We start from the raw sequence: 23,952 nt of genomic DNA, 5'->3' as shown, positions 1-23,952 counted from the left end.
CTAAGAAAGAGAATGACCGGGAGGAGGGTCTCTGGTTACTCCGCAACATCGGAGTCTCACTCTGTATGAGTAGGTAGGAGGGCTTGGAAAGGGTAGTGGGAGACTTTGGTAGAGGGCGCTGATGCAGCTCCAAGACCTTTGAGGGTTAGTGGGTCCAGCTGTCTTGGAGGGGCAGCGATTCTGCAGTCCAAGCTCTACTAGCCTGAAAGGTCCTGGCAGCTGCACTCCAGAGGCTGTGGCCACGGTGGCAGCAAACGCTGCGGTGCCGGGAATTCCTCCTGGCTACTGAATCGGAGTGCAAGAGCGGACCCTGGCGTCAGGTTCTTGCAGCCACCACTGGAGAGGTTAGTTCAGGGAGCACTAAGCCGAGTCTTATATGGAGGGAGTTTGGAACAGGGATGGAAGAAACAGTGCTTGTAGTGGGAAAGGGTGGAAGGCCCAAGACAGCAGCATCAGATTGTGAATTCTGTTGTGAATTTCAAAGAAAAGGAAGGTGCTTTTTCTAGCAACCAAACAAATACTTTACATTGTGTATGAGGCTTTCTTAAAGGAAATAGAATGATTAGTTTTCTTTGGAGATAAGATCACATTAGGGCCTGGAGTAAATAGCCCCGATGAATTTAAAGTGTTTATTACTGAAACTAAGGACAGACACAAGCACTGTGATGCCTACAATCATCTCCTTGCACCTCTAGCCCTGCAGAAGGACATCAAACCAGAAGGGCAGGATTAAACAGACCCTTGATTGGTGATTGATGTGAAAGAGCCCAGTTTACTGTGGATGGTGCCATTCCTGGGTAGGTAATCCCGGGATGTATAAGAAAGCAAACTGACCAAGCCAAACTGATCAAAGGGAGCAAGCCAGTAAACAGAGTTCCTCTATGGCTCCTGCTTAAAGTTCTTGCCTCCAGGTTCCTCCCTTGAATTCCTCTGGCTTTCCTTCATGATGCATTCCAATCGTAAGCTGAAACAAACTATTTTCTCCCTAAATTGCTTTTGGTCATCACAGCAATAGACATCTACTTAGGACAGACAGGGTCTTGCTGTGTTACCCAGGCTGGACTTGAATTTGAATATCTGGTTATGCAAACACTCCAGCTTTCTTAGTAGCTAGAACTACATGTGCGTGCGTGCGTGTGTGTGTGTGTGTGTGTGTGTGTGTGTGTGTGTGTGTGACTATGTCTTGCTTAAATCTCAGCTTTCTTTTTTTCTTTTAAAGGCAAGGTCTAACTATTTAGCCCTAGCTGGCATGGAATTCACTATGCAAACCAGACTGGTCTCAAACTCAGAGATCCATCTGCTCTGTCTTCCATGTGTTAGATAGAATTAAAGGTGTGTGCCACCATGTTCAGGACAGATGTGACTTTTTTCCTCTTTGGATAATTTCTTTAGCTACATTGTGTATGGGTGTTTTGACTGGATGCATGTGTGTGCTGGTTACCCATGGAAGTCTGAAGTGAGTGTTGGATCTCCTGGAATGTAGTTATAGAGAGTTGTGAGCCACCAGATGGGCACCATGAATTTAAAATTGGTCCACTGCAAGAGGAACAAGTGCTCTTAACCACAGAACCAACTTTCCAGCCTCAGATCTGTCTGTTAATGGGGTCTCCCTTGTACTGTTTTATAGGTCACCCTAAATGTAGTAAGGATGAAGCATTGGCCATTTTATTAGATTCACAGATTCGGACAGAGGAAATGGATTATCATTTCTCTGTGGCCTCTGTCTGTGACCTTCAAGTGGCTAGCACCTGGAGTGACCCCAGTGGGAAAGGACCCGAGAGTCTGTGGCCTGGCTTTGCACATCAGCATTATTGGAAGACAGCCATCACAGGCAATATTATCTCTGTCGTTTTTGTGCTGAAGTGGCAGGGCTGAGTAGTAGTAACAGAGATTAAATGGTTCACAAAGCCATATAATCCAGCCCTTTACATAGTCGGCCAAGCCCTGGACTAAAGGTTAGTTCATTTACATAGCTGCTGCCTGCACTGGCATGATTTGGAGACAGGGGCTTTGGACCAAAGGATCTAGACAAGCTTAGAGGAAGTCGGGCATGGGAGCCCAAGAGCTCCAAGAGTGAGCAATCCAGTGAGCAAGGTAGACGCTGCTGTGTGCTGCTGGGTGATGGAGCCAGAAGTCAAGTGGCTCTCAGAGTGAAAGCAATGCCAAGCCACACTTGAAGCCACACACCATAAACTCTTCATAAGAGATGTGTCAAAGAGCTTGCAGTTATGTTTGCAAACCTCCACAGCATGCAGACCTAAAACGTAAGCTGCACGCCGACCTATAGTATTGCTTACTGTACGTCCAAATGAAATTGTAATTTTTTGACTGCTTTTCTTGTTACCAAGCTACTCGGAGAGAAATGTGAGACAAAATAGAATCAGGCTCTATTTTCCATACCTGTTTCCATGTTTGTAGAATGCCCGTGTACAGCATTTATGCAATTTCAGAGGTCAACAATGTCCTAGAACCCATGACTCAATGACACTACGTAGCCCAGAGCCTTAGATCTACTGTTGTTTTCCCGTTGTTATTGTTGTTTGTTTTGTTTTGTTTTTCTTTTTGGTTTTTCAGGAAAGCATTTTTCTGTGCAGATCTGGCTGTTCTGGAACTGGCTTTGTAGACCAGGCTGGCCTCACACTCAGAGATCTACCTGCCCCTGCCTCCCGAGTGCTGCGATTAAAGGCATACATCACCACCGAACAGCTAGATCTACTGCTTATTAACTAACCAAAGGAGGGATTATCCGGGCCTGTAGTACTGTTTATCCAGGGCCAGAGAGGATAATTTCTACTGATTCAGTAGTATAGCTGCCTATAACCAACATAAAGAGTGAGCGTGAGCTAGGTATTAAACATGTTTAATACATCAGTGACTGAAGACTTTCAATCAAAGGCCCCAATTGTGCCAGACCATTCATGAAAGGTTAAGATTCTTCAATGGATGCCACCCCTCCCCTTCTTTGAGATAAGCATTCGTGCATCTTAAATTCCATTCAAATTTGCTTTATAGCTGAGGACGACCTTGCACTTCAGGTCCCTGTGCCTCACTTCTCTAGTGCCGGGATTACAGATGTGTGCCACTCTACCTGGCTTTGTGTGGAGCTGAGGATCAAACCCAGGGCTTGTTGTGCTTGTGTGGCAAGTACTCTGAGGTACATCCCCAGCCCCATGACGTCATTCTAAACCCGAATCCTGCTCCGTAGCCTCCTAACCACTGTCTCCTGCACTTTTCATATTGTTCTTAGTCGGGACCTATAATTTACTCCTGCTTCTGTTCCACTAGCGTACCCTCCCCCAGTAGTGCACCCTCATCCCCCACCCTCCATCCTGTCAGTTAGACTCCCTCATCTACTGCAACATAGTTCAGACTGCCTATTGGCATTGATTGAGATCTAGACATCAAACTGATCCCAGGATACTCTACAAATGACCGTGCGGCAAGAATCTGCTTTCAGTGCTAGAGACTTCATTACATAAACGGGCCATTATCTTTAATTTCAGGTATGAACGGATGCCTAGGAGGTGTGGCTGAGACAGTACATGGCTCCTCCAGCAGGGAGCCTTTATCTCACGTCATCTAGTACCAGTTAAGGCCTGTCCCACTCTGGCTATCGTCCAGCCAGAACCCACACTTCAGTCCTTCAGTAGCTGCACCTGGGTGTTTCTCTGGTGAATCATATCACCCACACTCATATTCCTGTTCTCCTTGAGTGGGAGTGGAATTCTCCTTGATACCGGAAGAGCATCTAATGTCCTTCTCCAAAGTTTCTGACTTTAAATTTTGAGTCAAGGGATGGAGAGAGATGGTTTAGAGATTAAGAGGCCTGTATGTTCTTCCAGAAGTCCTGAGTTCAATTTTCAGCAACCACGTGGTGGCTCAGAACCATCTATAATGTGATCTGATGCCCTCTTCTGGTGTGCAGGTGTACGCGCAGATAGAGCACTCATACAATACATAAAATAAATAAATCTTTTTAAAAAATTATTAAAAGGAATTTGGGGTCAAGAGATGATTCCAAGGGGGATAGAAGAGGGTAACAGAAAGAGAATGTGATAAAAATAGATTCTGTATATGGGGCATGTGTTCATAATAAACCCATTACTGCATATAATTAATATATGCTAATGATGCACTAGAAAATTAATTAATAATTCTCTATCAGCCCTGGTTGCTGCATTTATCTACAGACCTCTAGGCCTCTTCTCATCCACAGAACGTTTCATCCCGTGCTCGATGGCCACTTCTTTCACTTCGCCCATGACATAACTCCCGACATGTTCTTCAAGTTTGCTGGGTAACTGGGATGATGCAAAAACAAGGAGAGTCCACTCAGAATGGCGAAAGCCATAAAGGGAAGGTAACATCTTGGGGTTTCATGGAAGGATCAAATAGTGCCTAGGAGCGACCATTCAATGTGCTCCACGCCACTGAGATGACAGTGCACACCCCTTGGGGGAGTAGGTTTACGCTACTGTAATCCCTTTGGACCTGTCTTGTCAGAGTTCCTATTGCTGCAATGAAACAGCATGACTAAGCAACCTGGGTAGGGAACGACTTATTTGACTTTTCACATCACTGCTCACCATGGAAGGATGTCTGGACAGGAACCTGAACAGAGCAAAGACCTGGAGGCAGGAGCTGATACTGATGCCATGGAGGGGTGCTGCTTACTGGCTTGCTCTCTTGGCTTGTTCAACCTGCTTTCTACAGAACCAAGGACCACACCAGCCCAGGGATAGCATTACCTGCCCTGGGCTGGGCCTCATCAATCCCTAATAAGTGCTCTGTGTGCTTGCCTACAGTCTGATCTTATGGAGGGATTTTTCTCAATTGAAGTCCTCTCCCCTCAGATGACAATAGCTTGTGTCAAGTTGACGTAAAATTAGCCAGCACAGGAACCGAATTGAATACAAGTAATGTTGCAGCTGTGTAAGTAGGTCTTAAAGAAGGCTTAACTTTCAACGTCTCATTGATTCCTTTAGGAAGCCGTGGACTATGACCTGCTTAATTTCAGGTATCATCTGGCGTGTATGAAGCACTGCTGAGACGATGCGTAGCTCCTCCAGCAGGGAGCCTCTAGCTCATAGAGTCCAGGCCTGGACCACTCGGGTTGAGGCCTGGACTGCTCTGGCTATGGACTGTTCCTCTACCCAGAACTCACACTACAGTCCTTTAGTAACTGCATCCAGGTTTTCTCTTCCTGACTCATACCACCCACCCTCACATTCCTGCCTGTCTCTCACCAAAGTAGTAACGAAAGAATGTGCGCCACAATCCGAGGTGATCTGGGGTAAGAGATACAGAGGGGTGAGGTGCCTTCTGTAAGGAAGTGACCAGACGCAAAGCACATCTGAACCCAGGACTCCTAATGTGGAGGCTCATGGGGATTTTTCTGTTTGCTGCCTTCACAGGCATTTTCCTAAGGCAATATCAGTCTCCACCACAGAGTCCAGGTGCAAATCATCTCTCTCCCTGTTTTCTATCAACAATGCTGACAAGCTGGCACGGATCTCCCTGATCCTCCTCAGATCTATGATTAAAAAGCAACATTATAAATGAGTGTGCTTCATGCTGTTGGCTGGTGCTCAAGGCCATACAGAGACTTTAGCAAAGCCTCTCAGGCCAATTCCAAGCCTGCTGGAAGGAATCCACCCAGCACAGTGGTTCCTGAAGTTGTTGAAAGTGAAATGGCACTAGTAGAAGGCCGTCAGCGGACACAATAATGGGAAAAGGGTATTGTATTTTGTAGAGTATTGACCTCTCCACTCCCACCTCTATAAGATCATCCATCCGATAGGCTGAAAAGCTTATCCTTACTCTCAGCCCCACCCTATTAGAAATGATACAGTACCACAAAAAGCTATGTTTTACTATACTGAACAACATATGGACGAGAACTATTAATATGTATAGTTTCTTGGGAAATGCGATGTTGTGGATATAAAAGAATCCTTTTTGTTATTTATTTTAGATTTAATTATTTGTTTTGATTTTGTGTGTGTGTGTGTGTGTGTGTGTGTGTGTGTGTGTGTGTGTGTGTAAAACAGAGTCTCACATAGCTCAGGCTAGCTTCAAACTCACTAGGCAACGCTGACAATGACCTTTAACTTCTAATCCTCCTGCTTCTACCCCTAAAGCTGGGGTTACAGGTGTGTACCACTGTGCCCCATGTGAGAGTCCTACTGTCCTAGGAAAAGCATGAGAAATGCAAGTTCCCAAGCACTTCTCCGTAGCCTCTGCTTCAGTTCCTTCCCTGAGGTTCCTGCCTTGACTTCCTGCCCTGATTTCCTGAATGACGTAAGATAAAATGAACCATTTGCTTCATAAGTTGTCTTTGGCCATTTTACCACAGCAATAGGGAGCTAAGATAGATATTTCAGAGAGGGGCTATCAGAGTAGGTCTTGCCATCATATAGAATGAAACCGCAAAGAAGCATCCTAAGAGATTTGCTCAGGGAAACAAATGTCCATCCATGATAGTTGAGATAACCTTTTTTAGTGACTCCCTAATTGGACAGCCAGCAATGTGTTTTGTGTTCCTCAGGGCTAGGATGAAGAGTACTGGTCTTTAGCCCTGTCTGGAGAGAGGATAAAGAAAAGAGGACAAGGGTAGGTTAAGAAGACACAACAAATGTTGCACTGGCTGTCACTTTACAACCAAATGCAACCAACTCGCAGACAGATGGATATGTCCACTCAGTCACACAGTGTATTTTATGACAGGTTGTACAATCAAAAATTCAATAGAACGGTCCATGGGAAAGAGAAAAAGAGGACAACTTATTTTTTCTAAGATTTGTTATTTGTTATATGTGAGTACACTGTAGCTATCTTCAGACACACCCGAAGAGGGTATCGGATCCCATGACAGATGGTTGTGAGCCACCATGTGGTTGCTGGGATTTGAACTCAGGACCTTTGGAATAGCAGTCAGTGCTCTTAACCACTGAGCCATCTCTCCAGCCCAAGAGGACAACTTATAAATGTCTCCTTCTGCCTTGCTCCTATTGGCTGTTAGATCCTGAAGAAACTCAGGACACAGGGTTAACTGAGGTGCCTATTACCATATCAAATCAAACACTGGCCACCAGACTCTCCCAGCATCCCTTGTGCCTGTAATAGAGTCCTGGCTCCTCTCAGCACTTCTCACCCACCCCACCCCAATCCTAAATCCCTCCAGCTCCACAGTTAGCTTCCCTTCCTCCACCTTTTTTCTCTGTATAACCTAGCCATTTTGGCCACAGGTTGCTTGGTTCCCAGCTTCTCTCTTAGTCCTCCTGGGTCTGCTCTTGATCTCTTTTGGCTTGCTTGTGCTTCTCTCTTTTCTCTCTTGTCCCCCTTCCCTCCCCAATCCTCTCATGGCCTGGTCTATTCTGCAGCCTGTGTTCAGTATTCAGTGCAGACTCTTCCAGACTCTGGCTGTTCTTTCCCTCCGATCTATGATAAAAACCTCCTCAACCATATCTAGGAGTGCTCATGTCCTTGTTTTCATTCATTGACCAGTTTGCTCCCTAACGTTTTGGGTTTCTAAGTATGGCCTCTTCAGAAGCCAACTCCCATATCCCTCATCCAAGGCTGGCAGTAGCAGAAGATATCACAGACTCGAGTATGATAGTGGCTTGGTTGCTCAGAGCATCGTGGAGAGTCGGGTGTCCTTCTATTCCAAGTGACTACTGGTGTGGTTGATGGTGTTATAGGCAGGCTGTGATGGGGAAGGGGTAGAGAGGATGGAGAATGATGAGTGCTCTTTGTTGGGTTCCTGCATTGATATGTAAAATACACACCTCAGCCCCTTGTCTCAGGTCAGAAACACACACACACACACACACACACACACACACACACACACACACACACACACACACACACCCAACACTCTTCTGTTCGTTTTTCCAGATAGCCTTGTTGGTGATAGAAAGACCTTTGTAGGATGGTGAGGTTTTGCGGGAAGGAGTGAAGAGGTCGGAGCAGAGCATGTGGAATATGAGTGTTAATTTAACCGTTTTTTAATATCCAGGCAAGCAAATTTCAGCTAAACAGGCATTCCACTCACCAAGTTCTATGAGCTTCCTTTTGGAGTGCAGCCTCAAACTCTGTAGGATGACATTCCAAGAAAAGAAATAAGAATGAACTAAAATATCAAGGTGTGTGTTACAATCGACAATTAAAATGAAGGTATCAAATTCCAACTAACTGCCTTTGGGGCAGAGAAGTGGACTGGAGCTCTATTCTTTAGGCAGTGAGAGGCCCGCCATTTTTTATCTTAAACTCAGAGACCAAGAGCAGTTAAGGGACTAAAGCCCATCTTGGGTGGTGGGTGTGTGTGATTTCCGGGCAGAATGTTTTCCTTGCAATCTTGAGAAAATGAGCGGCCTCCCTTGCGCTCCCATTCCTCAGTAAGGAGGCACACATCCCCTTTTGAGATGAGGAGGAAACTCAACCAGCTGGAAAAAATTACCTAACTTAACTTAAAATTGAGAAGATAGTTCAGGATCTCAGAGATTTAGTTTGTTAGAGAGGTAAAGTCGTTAAGTGACTGCCTTCGTAGGCACTCGCACAGACACCCTTTCCAACTGCGCAGGCGCCAGGTCCTCTCCGCTGCCGCGCGTCCCCGCTTTGCTCTGTCGTGGCGCGAGGCAGGTCGGGAAATCCAAGATGGATACATTCATTTGAGTTCTTCGCCAATTTTTTGGTATCACGCTGCGGCCCATTCTTCCTCCGACATCAGAGAGGGTAAAGGGATGAGAAGCTGTGGCGAGGAGGAGCCATCGTGACCGTCTTGCCGCTGCTCTCGGGCCTTCGCGGCCCCTGTGCCTCCGGGGAGCAGCCGGGGCTCGCAAGCGCCTGACGCGTCCCGAGTCACTCAGGTGCGGGCCGGGCCGGGTAGCGCATCACTGCAACTTGGTGTTGGAATTTCGCTGCACCGGGTGACCCAACGGCTGAGCGCTCCGGGGCGGGCCTTGAGAGCGTGCTGGGGTGAGAGGAACCCGAGTCTCAGACTGGGCTTTTCCGGTTGGGCCGACGCGACCCGCGCCCTGAGCCAGATGCTCCGGCCGCTGCGCCTGTAGCGCGGTTTACTCAAATGCACGGAAAGCCTATTTTTGTAGACCCAACTCAGGGTCCCGCTGTTTGCATATGTATCTAGTAATCAGTAATAACAGTTTTACTTCTAGCATGTCAACTCCGTGCTTTGATGTGGCCTGTAACGAATAACAAGCTTAACAACTTTTGGAGACCTGTGAAAGTATTAAGTATGATGCCTTTGGGCTAAAAGACGTCGAACTGTGAAAATGATGCTGTAAAAAGCAATCCTGTAGGTTTGTTTTAAGTTACAAGGGGATGACATTACATGTTTGCACAAGGAAAAGTCCGGCAGAGTTGCGAGTTCTTTAATGTTACCTGCTTTGTTGAATAGAATTTGGAAAGGCCAGCCACACCTTGGAATTTTTTTTCCTACTTTGTATAAGGCATATGTGGTTCAGTTAAGTTCTGTTCTCAATATTGATTTTATTTCTAGGAGGTGAGGTAGTCATATCAGGGATAACATTTACATCACAGCAAGGAAGACTTTGTAGCAATAGAGGGCTTCGTATAAACTAGAGGCTTTCAGGTGATTGTAAAAAAAAAAGATAAAAGATGTCTAAAAGCTTCAGGTGAGAGCTTCAAGTCAAGTTTAGTTAGCAGTTGTTAATCTTACGTTCCTTTCCAAACACTAACAGTTGGTTGTAGTGTTGCTATCAAATGCTGTTGTAGACGTTTTCTCAAAGACAAAACTTGCACAAACTATGCCACAGAATGTTAGAATGTTAAGCTATCTTTACATCCAGTGTGTTGAAATGTCTGCGAGGTAGACCAGCATGTTTCTGACATAGCTCCATCCGGGCCTTTGTAGTGATAAGTTAGTTTTGATTAGAAGGCTGACAAGGATGTGTTTGATTTCACACAGAAATAATGTTGATATTTGGAACCCATGTCGAACTTCTCTGAAGAAAGGGCAACGATGATTGCAGCCGGGGATCTGCAGGAATTCGTTCCTTTTGGTCGAGACCACTGCAAGCACCACCCTAATGCTCTGAACCTTCAGCTTCGTCAGCTGCAGCCAGCTTCTGAGTTATGGTCTTCCGATGGTGCAGCTGGCTTGGTGGGCTCTCTTCAGGAAGTTACGATCCATGAGAAACAGAAGGTTTTATTAAGATTCTCATCATACGTTTGAAACACGGAATGAATGAGTGTAAAGCTTCTTGTGTGCATGTGAGAAATACGTGTGTGTTGGCACTTGGTTAAAAGCTAGTGTTTGGTAATTTCAGTCAGTGCTGAAACATAGTGCTGCCTACTTAGGCATGCTGTGTAACTTGTAAAGAGAGTTGATTACTTCAATCATGGCTCACTTTAAACTATCTTCACTTCATATGTGGATAATCAGGTTTTATACTCTTTGGTGACTAAATGCTAGAGATTGGAAATGGTACCTGCAACACACGTTTCTAGAAGAGGGTTGATGTCACACAAGAGTGTTAGAGTAGCAGTACCTTTTTTTTTTTTTTTTTGAGTTGGAGCCTCACTGAGTAGCCCAGGCTGGCCCTGGAATTTTGACCCTCTCTCTCAGTCTTCAGAATATTGGAATTAGATGTGTGTGCCACAATGCCTGGCAAATCTCTTAATTATGGAGATGAGATGCAAAAGTAGGTCAGAAAAATGACACTAGAACAAAGTCGTTCCTGTGTATCATCCTTGTCCCCTCACCCAGCCCCTGATTTTTTGGGGGTGGAGGACTCATGCTGGGGCCAAACCAATGTCATGGCCTTGTTGCCTTGAGAGAGAAACACTCTACCACCAAGCTGTTCCTCTCTCCTGCTGCTTCACCTAATCTTCACATGCCTTTGAGATCCAATCTCCTGGTGTGTACATAGGTAGAAATCAGAAACTTTCTAGCTTCCATTCATCTTATGTGTGGGACAAGGGAAAGAGGACGACTGTGTTTGCAGCTGTGAAGCAGGGAAGTCCACACTGCATCAAGTCCCCCATTGAGTCCCATGTGCACCTCTGTTTTGTGCCTTCTACATACATTTAATACATACTTTTAGTTTCCCTTCAAGCATGGATTTTATCTTATGCTTTATATGTAAGATATACTTTTTGTGTGCCTGTGTTATTGGCAGAGCAATACTAGGGACCTAGAAGTATAAAATAAAACACTATAGAGGAATTTTGAGTCAATTTTTAAACTGCTTGTATAGCTGCACCATGTGTATGCAGTGCCCATATGGGCCAGAAGAGGGCATCAGATCTCTTGGAACTGAAGTTACAGACAGTTGTGTAGGTGCTGAGAATCAAACCCCAGTCTTCTAGAAGAGCAGCCAGTGCTCTTAACCACTGAACCATCTCTCCTACCTCTCTTAAGTTATCTGGAGAATCCCCTGATAGAATGTACCCCCTTTGCTAACTCACCCACTCTGCTCATCTCTGTATAGCCATCCTTTGAGGAGTTAGTCTTGGGTTGAGTCTTAATTCACAGGCAAATCTTACTCCAGACTCCTGAAAAGGAAGGAAGAAGTGCTTAGCATGTCCTGTGTGTTCATTTTTTTTTTTTCCTTTTTTTTTTTTTTTTTGGAGCTGGAGACCGAACCCAGGGCCTTGTGCTTGCTAGGCAAGCGCTCTACCACTGAGCTAAATCCCCAACCCCTGTGTGTTCATTTTTAAGGAAAGCTGGCAGTTAAGAAAAGGCGTGAGCGAGATTGGAGATGCAGCCGACTATGATGAGGAGCTCTATGTGGCTGGGAACATGGTTATCTGGAGCAAAGGGAGTAAAAGCCAGGCCTTGGCAGTGTACAAAGCCTTCACAGTGGACAGCACTGTCCAGCAGGTGAGTTCATTGAGTTTGCACAGCAATCAGCTCTTAATATCGCTGGGAAAGAAGTTTGTGTTTTAAAATAACAAATAACTGTAACAGTTGTGGCAGTTGATTGTACATTATGTCATATAGTGAAGACTGGCAGGAAAGTAAGATTTTCAGTTTTTCCATCATGACATGGTCTCTGTAGCCCAGGCTGGCCTGGTACTTGAGATCCCCCTGCCCCAGCCTCTGAGTATGACAGGCACCTATCACCGTATCTGGCTTATCAATTCTTATATTTTTGGTTATAAGCGTAGCATTTAACTTCTGAGCCATCTTTCTAACCCTCTTATTCTTTATACCCTTACTCTTCACATTATTCTTTGCTAGTGATACAATCTTTTTTTTTTTTTTTTGGTTCTTTTTTTCGGAGCTGGGGACCGAACCCAGGGCCTTGCGCTTCCTAGGCAAGCGCTCTACCACTGAGCTAAATCCCCAACCCCAGGTGATACAATCTTTTATTTACTTCTCTTTCTTTCTTTTTTTTTTTTTTTTTTTGAGACAGGTCTCTACATAGCCCTGGCTGTCCTGGAACTTTCTCTGTATTATAAGCTGGCCTTGAACTCACAAAGATCCCATTGCCTCTGCCTCTTGAATGCTGATATTAAAGGTGAACCCAGCACAGTCTTATTTTTATTGCTATTTGTAGTACTGAGGACTGAGTTTAGACCCTTTTATATGTAAGGCAAGCACTTCATACATACATACACACACACACACCGATTACAAATACTATTTTAATACTTAGATATGAGACTTAAAATTTGTTCTTATCAACAAAAATTATATGAGATTTAAAAAATCCCTTAAAACACATTACTATAATTCATTTCTAGATATTGAGTACATAAAAATTATTAGATTCATAGTGAAAGCAAATTCAACCTGATTTGGTACTATTGTAGGAGTTGTTGAGATCATTTTCTTTAAAAAAAAAAAATGATAGAAGAAATTAAGCACTTACTATTTCAGGAAGATAAGCAATTTATCACTGTTTGATGAAGGAAACTCTTATTGAAGAATACCAACCTCTAAATGTAAAAGAAATGGTAGAATCTGAAATCATTTTGTAGCTTCCAGTGTGCTAATCAGTTCAGGCATGGTTGTAATGGTTATTAACACAGTTGCAGAAAAGGAAAATACATGACAACAAGGTATTACTTGCTAAGTGTAAGAAACAAATGAATCTTTTTCAAAATTGTTTTTGGTCTCTAGCTGAAATAGGTTCAGCTTAACTAATGTACCTCTGGCTAGTTGTAATAAGGGAAAAATGTGATGTCTAAGTATTTTCTTTTGAGAAATATTTAATGTGAATGTTTAGATTTAGTTTCTAGGGGTGCAAATTCTAAAGTAGCCTAAGATTTGAGGAATGCTTGGAGGTTATTTAGTGAAGGCTCTGGCCAGAAAGATGGCTAGGCTGATAAAGGCACTTTCTGCTAAGTCTGACAACCTGAGTTATTACAGGACCCAATGCTGGAGAGAGTGAACCGACTTCTGCAGGTTGTCCTTTGACTGCTATAAGTGTGCTGTGGTAATAAATATAAAATAAATATTAAATGTACTCATGAAGAACAGAGGCTAGGTGTGGCTGTGTTCTCTTTTAATTCTAGTACTTAGGAGGCAGAGCCAGGTGGATCTCTGTGCATTTGAGGCCAGCCTGCGCATAGCCAGTTACAGGACAGCAAGGGCTCTGTAGAGAAACCTTGATTCAAAAATAAATGAATAAGAAAAAAAAAAAAGCTAGCTGGCCAGAGGTGGTGAATGCCTGTACTCCTAGCAGTTGGGAAATTGGGAGGCAGAGGCAGGTAGATCTCTGAATTCAGGGTGAGCCTTGTCTACAGAGCAAGTTCCAGAACAGCCAGGGCTACACAGAGAAACAAAACAAAACAAAAAAATGGCTGATAATTATGGAAGCTGTGGATGCAGATAAATTGTATTTCCTTTGTGTGTATATTTGAAATTTTCTGTAATAAAGTTTAAAAGAAAAAAATACCAGAGAACAACTAGAAGACTCTGGAATTTGGGAATGTTTACATTGTGGTCTCTTAAAAAGTAAATCAGGGAGGAAGAAAAAGTAAGAACTGTTCCGGATGGCAGACACTAAAATGACATCACCACATTCCTTTATTTCTTGAACAGAGTTGTACTATGTAGAACTCAGGCTGTCCTTAAAGGAGAAATGCCCCAGCCTCAGCCTCTTTCTGTAGTGCTGTGATTACAGGCATGTGTTGCAAATGCCAAGCCAAATGCAGTATTTTTGAACCTTGTTAAATGAACTTTGTTTGAATTCCGGTTCTAAAACAACTATGTAAAAAAATGACTCATGGGGGAGGGGGAGGTGTTAGAAAAGTTTAAAGAAAGAATGTTTCACTGTAAAGTGATATTAGTATTTTTCTCTCTAGGCTGATAGTTTTGAGAGTTCTTAACAAAACATCCTCACCTGGGCCTGGTGGTGCACACCTTTAATCTCAGAAGGCAGCAGCTGGAGAATCTCTCAGTTTGAGGCAGCTTTGTTCACATACTGAGTTCCAGGCTCATACTGAGTCTCAAAAGCAAACAAAAAGAGAGCATCTTTAGCTTTTAAATTGAAATTACTTAGTAGCATTTTAATATTTTAGGATCATGGCAGACTATATACACACAACACAAAATTTATGCTTTATACCATTTTCAAGGGTTCAATTTAGTAGCATTAATGGAGAAACTGTTTTCTAACATTCTTTTAATGTGAGCATAGAGTCTGAGATCTGCTGAGTCACTCAAGCTCTCGCATAATCCTTGCTTTTGTAAGATGCAGGGTTTGCACAGCCTGGGCTGATGTTTGAGCTGGAACTGCAAGATTTGTGTCAACTGAGTCTTTTGGTTATTTTGTTCCTTTCTCTTAAGATTTAATTGTATTCATAAGTCTTCTTAGAATATGTAGCATTATGTGTTCTAATCTTTTTGTTACTCTTGTTTGTTTCCATGGTATGTATGTATGACAGTGTGTGTGTGTGTGTGTGTGTGTGTGTGAGAGAGAGAGAGAGAGAGAGATAATACATCTGTATTGAACTGAGGAAGTGAACTATGTAAATACTGTTTCCAATGCCATTAGCTTGTGATGATTATTTAGATGTAATTTTCTTAGACAAACATTTTGTTTTGGTTTTAGGCATTGTGGTGTGACTTCATTATATCACAGGATAAGTCCGAAAAGATCTATAGTAAGTTTCTTTATGAAATTTTATTTCCCATGATTCTAAATATTTATCTCACTGTGTGATACATTCATAAGCAACTCTTTTTCTTTTTTTTTTTTCGGAGCTGGGGACCGAACCCAGGGCCTTGCGGTTGCTAGGCAAGCGCTCTACCATTGAGCTAAATCCCCAACCCCCATAAGCAACTCTTTTTTTTTTTTTTTTTTTTTTTTTCGGAGCTGGGGACCCGAACCCAGGGCCTTGCTTGTTAGGCAGCGCCCTACCACTGAGCTAAATCCCCAACCCCCATAAGCAACTCTTAATCACAGTGGTTTAGTCTTAATGTTTTCATAAGGTATTGAACTTTGGCTGTTTGGATTGAACTCTTTAGCAGGAAAATCAGCAACCTGTAAATCTTGTACTCTTTCCTTTCAGAGAGCCATGAACTAGAGAAATGCATATGTATATTACAGAGCTCGTGTATGAACATGCACAGCATAGACGGGAAGGATTACATAGCTTCCTTACCATTTCAGGTAAACTCAGCGCTTTAAGTTTTTGTTGTGTGTTTTGTGTAACGTATAATTATGTGTTACAGATTTTTAAAGATATATTTTTATTTATTTTATATATGTGAGTACACTGTCACTGTCTTCAGACACACCAGTAGAGGGCATCAGATCCTGTTACAGATGGTTGTGAGCCACCATATGGTTGCTGGGATTTGAACTCAGGACCTCTGGAAGAGCAGTCAATGCTCTTAACCGCTGAGCCATCTCTCCAGCCCCGTGTTACAGATTTTTATGTAGGTCTCATATGTCAAGGGTGTTAGTTTTTACTTAACTGAATTTCAGTAGTTTTAGTTCACCATGTGACTAACCTTTCCACAAAAATAATTTTGTAGTGAAGTAAATTATGAATTATGAGATGTTTGTCAGTTTAATGTGTTTGCAAAGTCATGTTGGCTCTATTACATTAGGCATGAATAGTGTTGGCCTTTTTGTGTCACATCGTCTTTTAGTGCTCAGGGCTGTTACACCCTGCACTGATGACACCAGCCGCAGTTTCACACTGAGCACCTGGTCTGTGGGTTTGATTTTTGTCTTAGAGTTGTTTGTTAAAAGTCATAGGTTTTGAAATACTGCATTTCCTGATTATATTACTTGAAGCCCTCAGTAAATCCAAAGAGAATGTTACATTATTCTGTCTGAAAGCTTTGCTTAAACTGTAGTTTTCTTACTTCTGCTCCCCACCCTCTTATTGATAGGTGGCAAACGTGTGGGCCACTAAGTATGGCTTGCTGTTTGAACGAAGCAGTTCTTCACATGAGGTGCCTCCAAGTCTACCTAGGTATTTACTTTATTCTGTTCAGAATATTATTTCTTGGGCTTTTATAGTGTTGATTCTGAAGTAAACTTGTCAACCTAAAGGTTTGGGCTGGGGAAGATATCCATAAGTATTACACCATTTCGTGCCAGTTTGGTCAGCGTGAGAACTTACTCAGCACTCCCTTGCTCTCCTAGGGAACACTGGGCAGTAACTGAAGGGGGAGGACCGGGCTCAGTTCTTAGCTCCACCATGTCTTCATTGCACTGCTTTAGACAGACCGTATCACTTGCTAGTCTTCATTTCTTAACTTGTTTCAGGAATGTTCTTAGTTAGCTCTCGGGATCCTGCAGACTCTCACAGGGTGGCCGCCCAGTGTCTTAAGAGCACAGTCTGGTGATGTTTATTGACCACGTGCCTGCTGAGAGGAGGAATGTGCAGAACAAACATAGGGCACGGCAGCAGACGCTTGCTGTGTGAGAAAAGCTTGCCGATTTTCATCTCTGCGTTGATAGAAAAGCCAGTCCTCCTCTTTAACTTTCTGAAAATTTCAGACTTAATTATTTGAAGTACTTTTCTTTTAAAAAATGTATCCATTTATGAACAAGTGTAGGAGGCTAAATGTCTTGGCTACTGTAGACACACTGCGACTAGGAGAGTTAAAGGAGGCTCATCTCATACTGTTGTCAGTCTCTGGATTCTGTCAGGGGTGGCTGCTCTTTGTGGATTTCCCCCAGGACATAGTCAACTTCCTTCTATGTGTGAGTGTATAGAATTATTACAGGAAGAGTTTTAGAACGAAACAGAGGATGCCGTGACAGACAGTATGTGAAGAATTAGAATTGAGATGGTAACTGTGATAGAAGCTTGACAGGGATTGAGGAAGGAAGGACCTATTTTGCTTCATGATTTCAGCCCTTTGTTCAGGGAAGGTGTGGCAGAGTTCGTGTTGGAAGGGCTCTGTGACAGAGGCTCTGTACGTCTGGGCAGACCCGGAAGTGAAATGAGGGATTGGAAACAGGGCTGGGCAGTAGCCCTAAGACCCTCTTTTCTTAAAGGCCCCACAGCCTCCTAAAGCAGTGCTACAGTTGAGGACCAAGCGTCCACACATGGCCTCTGAGGGCATTGCGTGTCCAGTGGTAACAGTAGGTTTGCAGTTGCTTGTCGTGCACACAGTCTTCTTGTTGGTAATCGATTGTATGTGTTTGTTGCTAGAGAGCCTTTGCCTACCATGTTCAGCATGCTGCACCCTCTGGATGAGATAACTCCACTTGTTTGTAAATCCGGAAGTAAGTGCACTTTTATACTCCTCTATGTAAGCTCTGTTTTGACATTGAGGGCATTGATGGAGGGAGGAAGTTTAAAAGTTTATTTTAAACCTGACTTGTTTTATTAGAAGGTAATTTAAGCATATTATAGAAGTAACTTTTGTCTTGAAAATAACTCATTGAAAGCAAGGATAACCATTATCTCAGCGAAGCCAAGATGCACATATCTCGGAGGGACACTGACATTTGTTAATTTGCTTGTGTGTCTTTCCTCTAAAAATAAGAAAATGAGTGATACTTTGATGAAATAAAAAGTTTTTTTTTTTTTTTTTTTTTTTTTTTTTTCGGGGCTGGGGCCCGAACCCAGGGCCTTGCGCTTCCTAGGCAAGCGCTCTACCACTGAGCCAAATCCCCAACCCCAAAGTTTTATTTTTTTAAGGGTACATTCATAGGTCCTGATTGCTGGGCACATTTTATTATTTTACTGCCTTTGTTAAAGATTCTAAATGTTTGCACCTTGAGTATTTTTAAAGTATCGTTGTACACTTGGCTTTAAATTTAGGCTTTATGACACATGAATAAGCATCTACAAATAATAGACTGAAGGGCTAGAAGGGCATTTATAGAGTCCTCGGTCATTTTACTTGTACATTCCAAGCACTACTGAGGTGTTTCCTTCTGATCATGACTCCAATAGCCACTGGCTAAACCAAGCCTCTGTCCTGTTCAAGTAAATCACACCAGCTCTCTTGAAAGGTTATAGAAAAAAAAAAAAAAAAAAAAAAGGATTGCTGATCATGTAGGATGTTATGAGTAATATATAAAGCTGTAAGCACAGTATACGAGTACAGTAAACTTCTAACTTGATAAAATTGGTTGTGGTGATATGTACCTATAGACACAGCTACGACTGAGGCTGAGCGGGGAGATTGCTCGAGACTAGCACTTTGTGGGCAGCCTGGGCAACATGGGAAGATTTTGTCTCTCTAAGAAGATTTTACTATAATCTTTAGTGCGTGTGTGAACCCAAGTATGGGTATGTGTGTATGAGTTCAGATGCCCACAGAGGCCAAAAGACAGAATTGGGTCCTGGGGCTGAAGTTAAAGGCCGTTGCAAGTTACTTGACGTAGGTGTTAGAAACTGAGCTTGGGTCCTCTACAGGATCTCCAAGTTCTTGATGGCTCAGCTGTCTCAGCCCCACCCCTCCCTCTAACCTTGGGATCCCACTGTGTGGACTTCTTAACTCTATGTAGAGTTCCAGGCTGGCCTCAAATTCACACGAGATCTGCCTGCCACTGCCTCCTGAGTGCTGGGATTAAAGGTGTGTTAGCTTGGCTAGTTTTTTTTATTTCTTTTTTTTTAAATGTAAATATTTATTTTATATATATGAGTACACACTGTCACTGTCTTCATACATGCCAGAAGAGGGCATTGGATCCCATTACAGATGGCTGTGAGCCACCATGTGGTTGCTGGGAATTGAACTCAGGACCTCTGGAAGAGCAGTCTGTACTCTTAACTACTGAGGATCTCTCCAGCCCTTATTATTTCTTTATAAAATTTTTTCTAGTTTTGAAGAATAATCATGTTTTTTTCATTTACCAATATTTTAACTGAGAATGAAACTGTCAACGATATGGAACCTGGTTTGTGATGATATAGAAAAATAGCTGGACTCAACTGGAAAAACGTGCTTAGTAAGACACACCGCTCACCACTTGTGGATTATTACAGAGGACAGAGTAGAAGCAGCAAGTCAGACGTTTCCAGCGTGCCATTGTAATCTAAAGAAGTTGGTTGTTGGCTGGGTATTGTGTGTGCCTTTAATCCCCGCACTTGGGAGGCAGAGGTAGGCGGACCTCTGAGTTTGAGGCCAGCCTGCTGTATATAGTGAGTTCCAGGACGGCCAGAACTACATAGTGAAACCTTTTCTCAAAAACAAAACAAATCACCCTTTGCCTCTGGCTAATGAATTTAATAACAAATCTGGATAAATCGTCAACCTTTGAGTTGTATGTGTGTCAGAGTGAACAGTCATTATGTCTTGTTTAATGCATTTTAAGGAAGTTAACAATTGAAAATTGAAAATTTGTTGTCAGTTACATAACACAGAATGGGTTTTGTGCTTTAAGGCTTTTTGGCTTGGTTCTCTTTCCTTTCAGGAAAAATGAGACTATTCTATAAAGCCACTATTCCGTCCCTGGTCATTTCCATTTTGATTTTTAGGTCTTTTTGGCTCATCGCGGGTGCAGTACGTTGTAGATCCAGCAGTGAAAATTGTGTTTCTGAACATTGACCCCTCCATTGTAATGACCTATGATGCTGTTCAGAATGTGCATTCTGTGTGGACTCTCAGGAGGGTCAAGCCAGAGGTGAGGGGACAGATCTGCTTCCTCCCATGTCAGATCACACTTGCATGCTTTTGAGACCCGTTGCGGTTCTTTGGTAAAGAACAAGCCCTTTGTCTTTAGTACTGCCATCTACATGCATTTTCAAGGTAATTTCCGGGAAATTACCTCTTTGTTCTGATTATTTTCTTATTTTTCCCATTCCTTTGACTTAAGGAAGAGAATGCTGTTTTAAAGTTCCCTGAGCAGGCAGGGACCCTGCAGAATGCAGCTACTAGCAGCTCCCTGACAGCACATCTCAGAAGCCTCTCCAAAGGCGAGTCCCCTGTTGCTTCGCCGTTCCAGAATTACTCTTCCATTCACAGCCAGAGCCGCTCAGCCTCCTCACCCAGCCTACACTCCCGGTCGCCTTCCATTTCCAACATGGCGGCTCTAAGGTGGATGTCTGTCTTTGTTTTAAACAAGCAACAGATACCTGCTGTTTTTTTAGCTCTCATGTTTTAAAGGATCTAAAGTTTCTATTGACAACTCTTGGATAGTTTTTAGGGAGAATAGGCAGAAACCCAATTATGGCTACTTTTGACTTGTAAATCCATGATGCTTCAGTTTCCTGTATCACACTTAGAACCTGTTCACGCTGCTGTAAGTTTGATTTGTTTCTCCTATTAGGTATCAGCACTTGGATGAACATCTAATTCTACAAATATTTTGTTTTTTTAAACCTTAATTTATAATTCTTTTTTTTTATTTTTGATAATTAATATGTATACCTGTGGATTGCAGTCTATATGCAGGTGAGGGCAGCAGGCACAAGACAAGGCGAAAGCCTGTGATTGGGCAGTGGGTAGAGAAGGCGGGCTGAGAGTTTAAAGATGGGAGAGATAGGGAGACACAAGGAGAAGGAAGGAAGATGGGAGGAAGAAAAGGACAAACCAGATTTTCGTGGCTTTAAATAGCCACAGGTAGCTATGACTATTATATAAGAAATGGATTATTACGGGACATTTTGTCCAGTCGAGGTGGGCAGCTTATATCAATGTTAATTGGCTCTGATTTCATTGTGTGAGTTTTTTGTGGGTTGAGAATTTACTGATAGAAATCTGATAAATCACAAGTCTCTAGACTTTTGATTTTACCGGGTTTTGGGGATTTGTGACTATAACCACGGGGCAGATGGCTGTTACTGTGAGCAGAATTTGCAGCAGGAGAACTGCGAGTTGGGTGGTCACTGCATGGGGACCGTGGAGACCTTGGGGTGCGGGGGTAGCATGTTACTATCACATAGCTGGTGCTAGCGTGGGTGCCTTTTTTATATTTTATGCAACATATGCCTACATGTCTCTTTATTGACATAGATGCACATGGATATATACATTTAGAATTGAAAATGAGTTTATTCTCAGAAAATATGGCTTAAGTATTTTGTGTGTGTGTGTGTGTGTGTGTGTGTGTGTGTGTGTGTGTGTGTGTGTGTGTGTGTATGTGTGTGTATCTCCTCTCTGTGTAGCCTTGGATGTCCTGGAACTCAATATGTAGATCAAACTGGTCTAGAACTCAGAGAGATCTGCCTGTCTTTGCCTCTGTCCTGGGACTAAGGCCTTGCTCGTTTATGCCTGGTGTGAGTGCATTTTAACACAGATTCTAAACAAAATGTTAGGCTATCATAAAATATGTTAGAGCAAACCAACTGTTTAAATAGCTATTCAATTCTGAAGATGTCTGTGTCACTGGGATTGTACCATAAATGCTTCCTGTGCGTAGGAGTGGGGACTGTTATCGCATGTGTTAGAAATGCAAGCTGCTCCTAACGACATCCTCTCTCTGGTTCTTTTGCAGTCGTGCTCACTCTCCTGCCTTAGGTGTGCACTCTTTCTCAGGGGTGCAAAGATTCAACCTTTCAAGCCACAACCAGTCACCAAAGAGACACAGTATTTCTCACTCTCCGAGTGGCAGTTTCAACGATTCATTTTTGGCACCAGAAACAGAGCCAATTGTTCCTGAGCTTTGCATTGACCACTTGTGGACTGAGACACTTCCGAATATGAGGTTTGGTGGATATAATTTCATGTTCAAAGAAAAATATTATTAGCGTTTTTTGATGATGTTTGGTGTTATGCCTGGTGGTTTAGCTCAGTGGTGGAGTGCTTGTCAAATATGTGTGAATGTTTTAAAGTATCCTTCAACATCAGGTATGGTATCAACACATACACTATGTAGAGATACATACTTATGCCACCTTAAATTTAGAAGAATAAATTACTGATACTAAAGTGATCATAAAGATGTTTTGTCATCAGACATTTCTTTAAGAAGTAATCTTTGAGGTTTGAGGTGTTTGACATTTTGGGGTAAAACATTTAATTCTGTAGTGTTGTAGTCAGGGTTCTGTTGCTGTGAAAACACATCACGACTGCAGCAAAACTTTTTTTTTTTTAAAGATTTATTTTATTTATTATATATAAGTACACTGTAGCTGTCTTCAGATACACCAGAAGAGGGCATCGGATCTCTTTACAGATGGTTGTGAGCCACCATGTGGTTGCTGGGAATTGAACTCATGACCTCTGGAAGAGCAGTCGGGTGCTCTTAACCGCTGAGCCATCTCTCCAGCCCCGCAGCAAAACTTATGAAGGCAAGCATTTACTTGTGGCTTGCTCTCAGTTTCAGAGGGTCATTCCATTATCGTGTTGGTCTAAAGCATATAGGCATGGTGCTGAACAGCAGCTGAGAGTTCTACATCCTGATACAGAGATAGCAGGAGAAGGAGCAAGATACTGGGCCTGAAGGAGGCTTTTGAAATCTTCACAGCCCATCCCTAGAGACACAGTCCTCCAACAAGGCTAAATACCCCTCCCCATCCTTCCCTGGTGGCTCATCAACTGGGGACTAAGCATATAAATGGGAAAGGTTGGATTGGGGTGGGCCAGTCTCATTTAAACTATCACAAGTAGATTCAGTAATTTGAGGTTTTATAGCAATTTTTAGTAAATTTTATCTTTGTGTTAAATTTTAGCACTACTTTTTGAGAAATAACTCTAATCGTTTTGTGATCTCATTGATAGTTTGTTAATTCAGCCACATGCCAGTGTGTGTGCTAATTAACAAGGTAGTTTAGTGATTGTCTAACACATAACTAGTAGTGACGCTGGAGCACTTCCTATTCTGCAGGTAGGGTTTGGGAAAGATGGGCACAGTGGGTGATGTGATCCAGAGAACAGTTCAGAGAGTGAGTGGGAATCACAGATATTCCTGTTTTGCTCTGTGATGGGATGAACAGCCTGATAATGAAGAGGTGAGAGACATAGAAGACAGAATCAGCAGCACAATTTGTAGGTGAGATAAGGGCTTCTGTTAGTTGTGGACTCTTTAGGTGATGGTGGTGTGTGTGGTGTAGGCTTTCCCTGGGCAGTTTCAACATTCACTCCCTCTTCACATTATTCCGTCACTTTGCAACAAGCTAAAGCTGGGTAGTGGAAAGACTAAGGTCTCAGGACTTGGGAGGCCGGTGGGGAGAACTGCTACAGAGAGACAGGAAGTGACATCAAGTGAGAGTAGCAACAGGGACATCACAGCACACAGGCATTTCAGGAAGGAAGTATGTCTAGTGACCTCGGGACAGCAGTCAGCTCACCCACCTTAGGCTTGAGGAGTGGTAGGGAAGCATGGTACAGCGGGCAAATGGGAGGAGTGGAAGTGAGCACCTACTTAGAGAAAGACTTGAGGTGCTGCCTAAGGGTGTTTACCTTCTCTGAACAACGTGATGAAAACAGTCTCTGAATTTCATCCAGATTTGTCACTTTGTATATATAAAAGGTGAGTGGCTTGTTTTTTTGTTTTTGTTTTTAACCTAGCCACATAACCCTAACCATCACTGTGAGTAAAAATGATTATGTTGTTAGGTAAACACTCTTAACTCTTGACCTTTGTGTATATGTAG

General features: G+C 42.9%; 1 protein-coding gene across 1 annotated transcript in view; it reads left to right on the top strand.

Moving 5' to 3' along the window:
* The first annotated feature begins 8,614 nt into the window (after positions 1-8,614).
* Positions 8,615-23,952, top strand: part of Anapc1 (anaphase promoting complex subunit 1) — a 74,194-nt gene continuing 58,856 nt past the window's right edge. Inside the window, exons 1-10 of the mRNA XM_032904183.1 lie at positions 8,615-8,870; positions 9,950-10,186; positions 11,705-11,866; positions 15,048-15,099; positions 15,508-15,608; positions 16,340-16,422; positions 17,614-17,687; positions 19,894-20,039; positions 20,232-20,452; positions 21,852-22,061. Of these exons, the coding sequence (XP_032760074.1) occupies positions 9,974-10,186; positions 11,705-11,866; positions 15,048-15,099; positions 15,508-15,608; positions 16,340-16,422; positions 17,614-17,687; positions 19,894-20,039; positions 20,232-20,452; positions 21,852-22,061 (1,262 nt within the window). The 5' untranslated portion in view covers positions 8,615-8,870; positions 9,950-9,973. The remainder of the gene's footprint in view (positions 8,871-9,949; positions 10,187-11,704; positions 11,867-15,047; positions 15,100-15,507; positions 15,609-16,339; positions 16,423-17,613; positions 17,688-19,893; positions 20,040-20,231; positions 20,453-21,851; positions 22,062-23,952) is intronic.

This window comes from Rattus rattus, chromosome 5, assembly GCF_011064425.1.
Source record: "Rattus rattus isolate New Zealand chromosome 5, Rrattus_CSIRO_v1, whole genome shotgun sequence".
NCBI classification, from domain to species: Eukaryota; Metazoa; Chordata; class Mammalia; order Rodentia; family Muridae; genus Rattus; species Rattus rattus.
The sequence above is the reverse complement of the archived record's forward strand: the minus strand, read 5'-3'. Positions and strand labels throughout refer to the sequence as shown.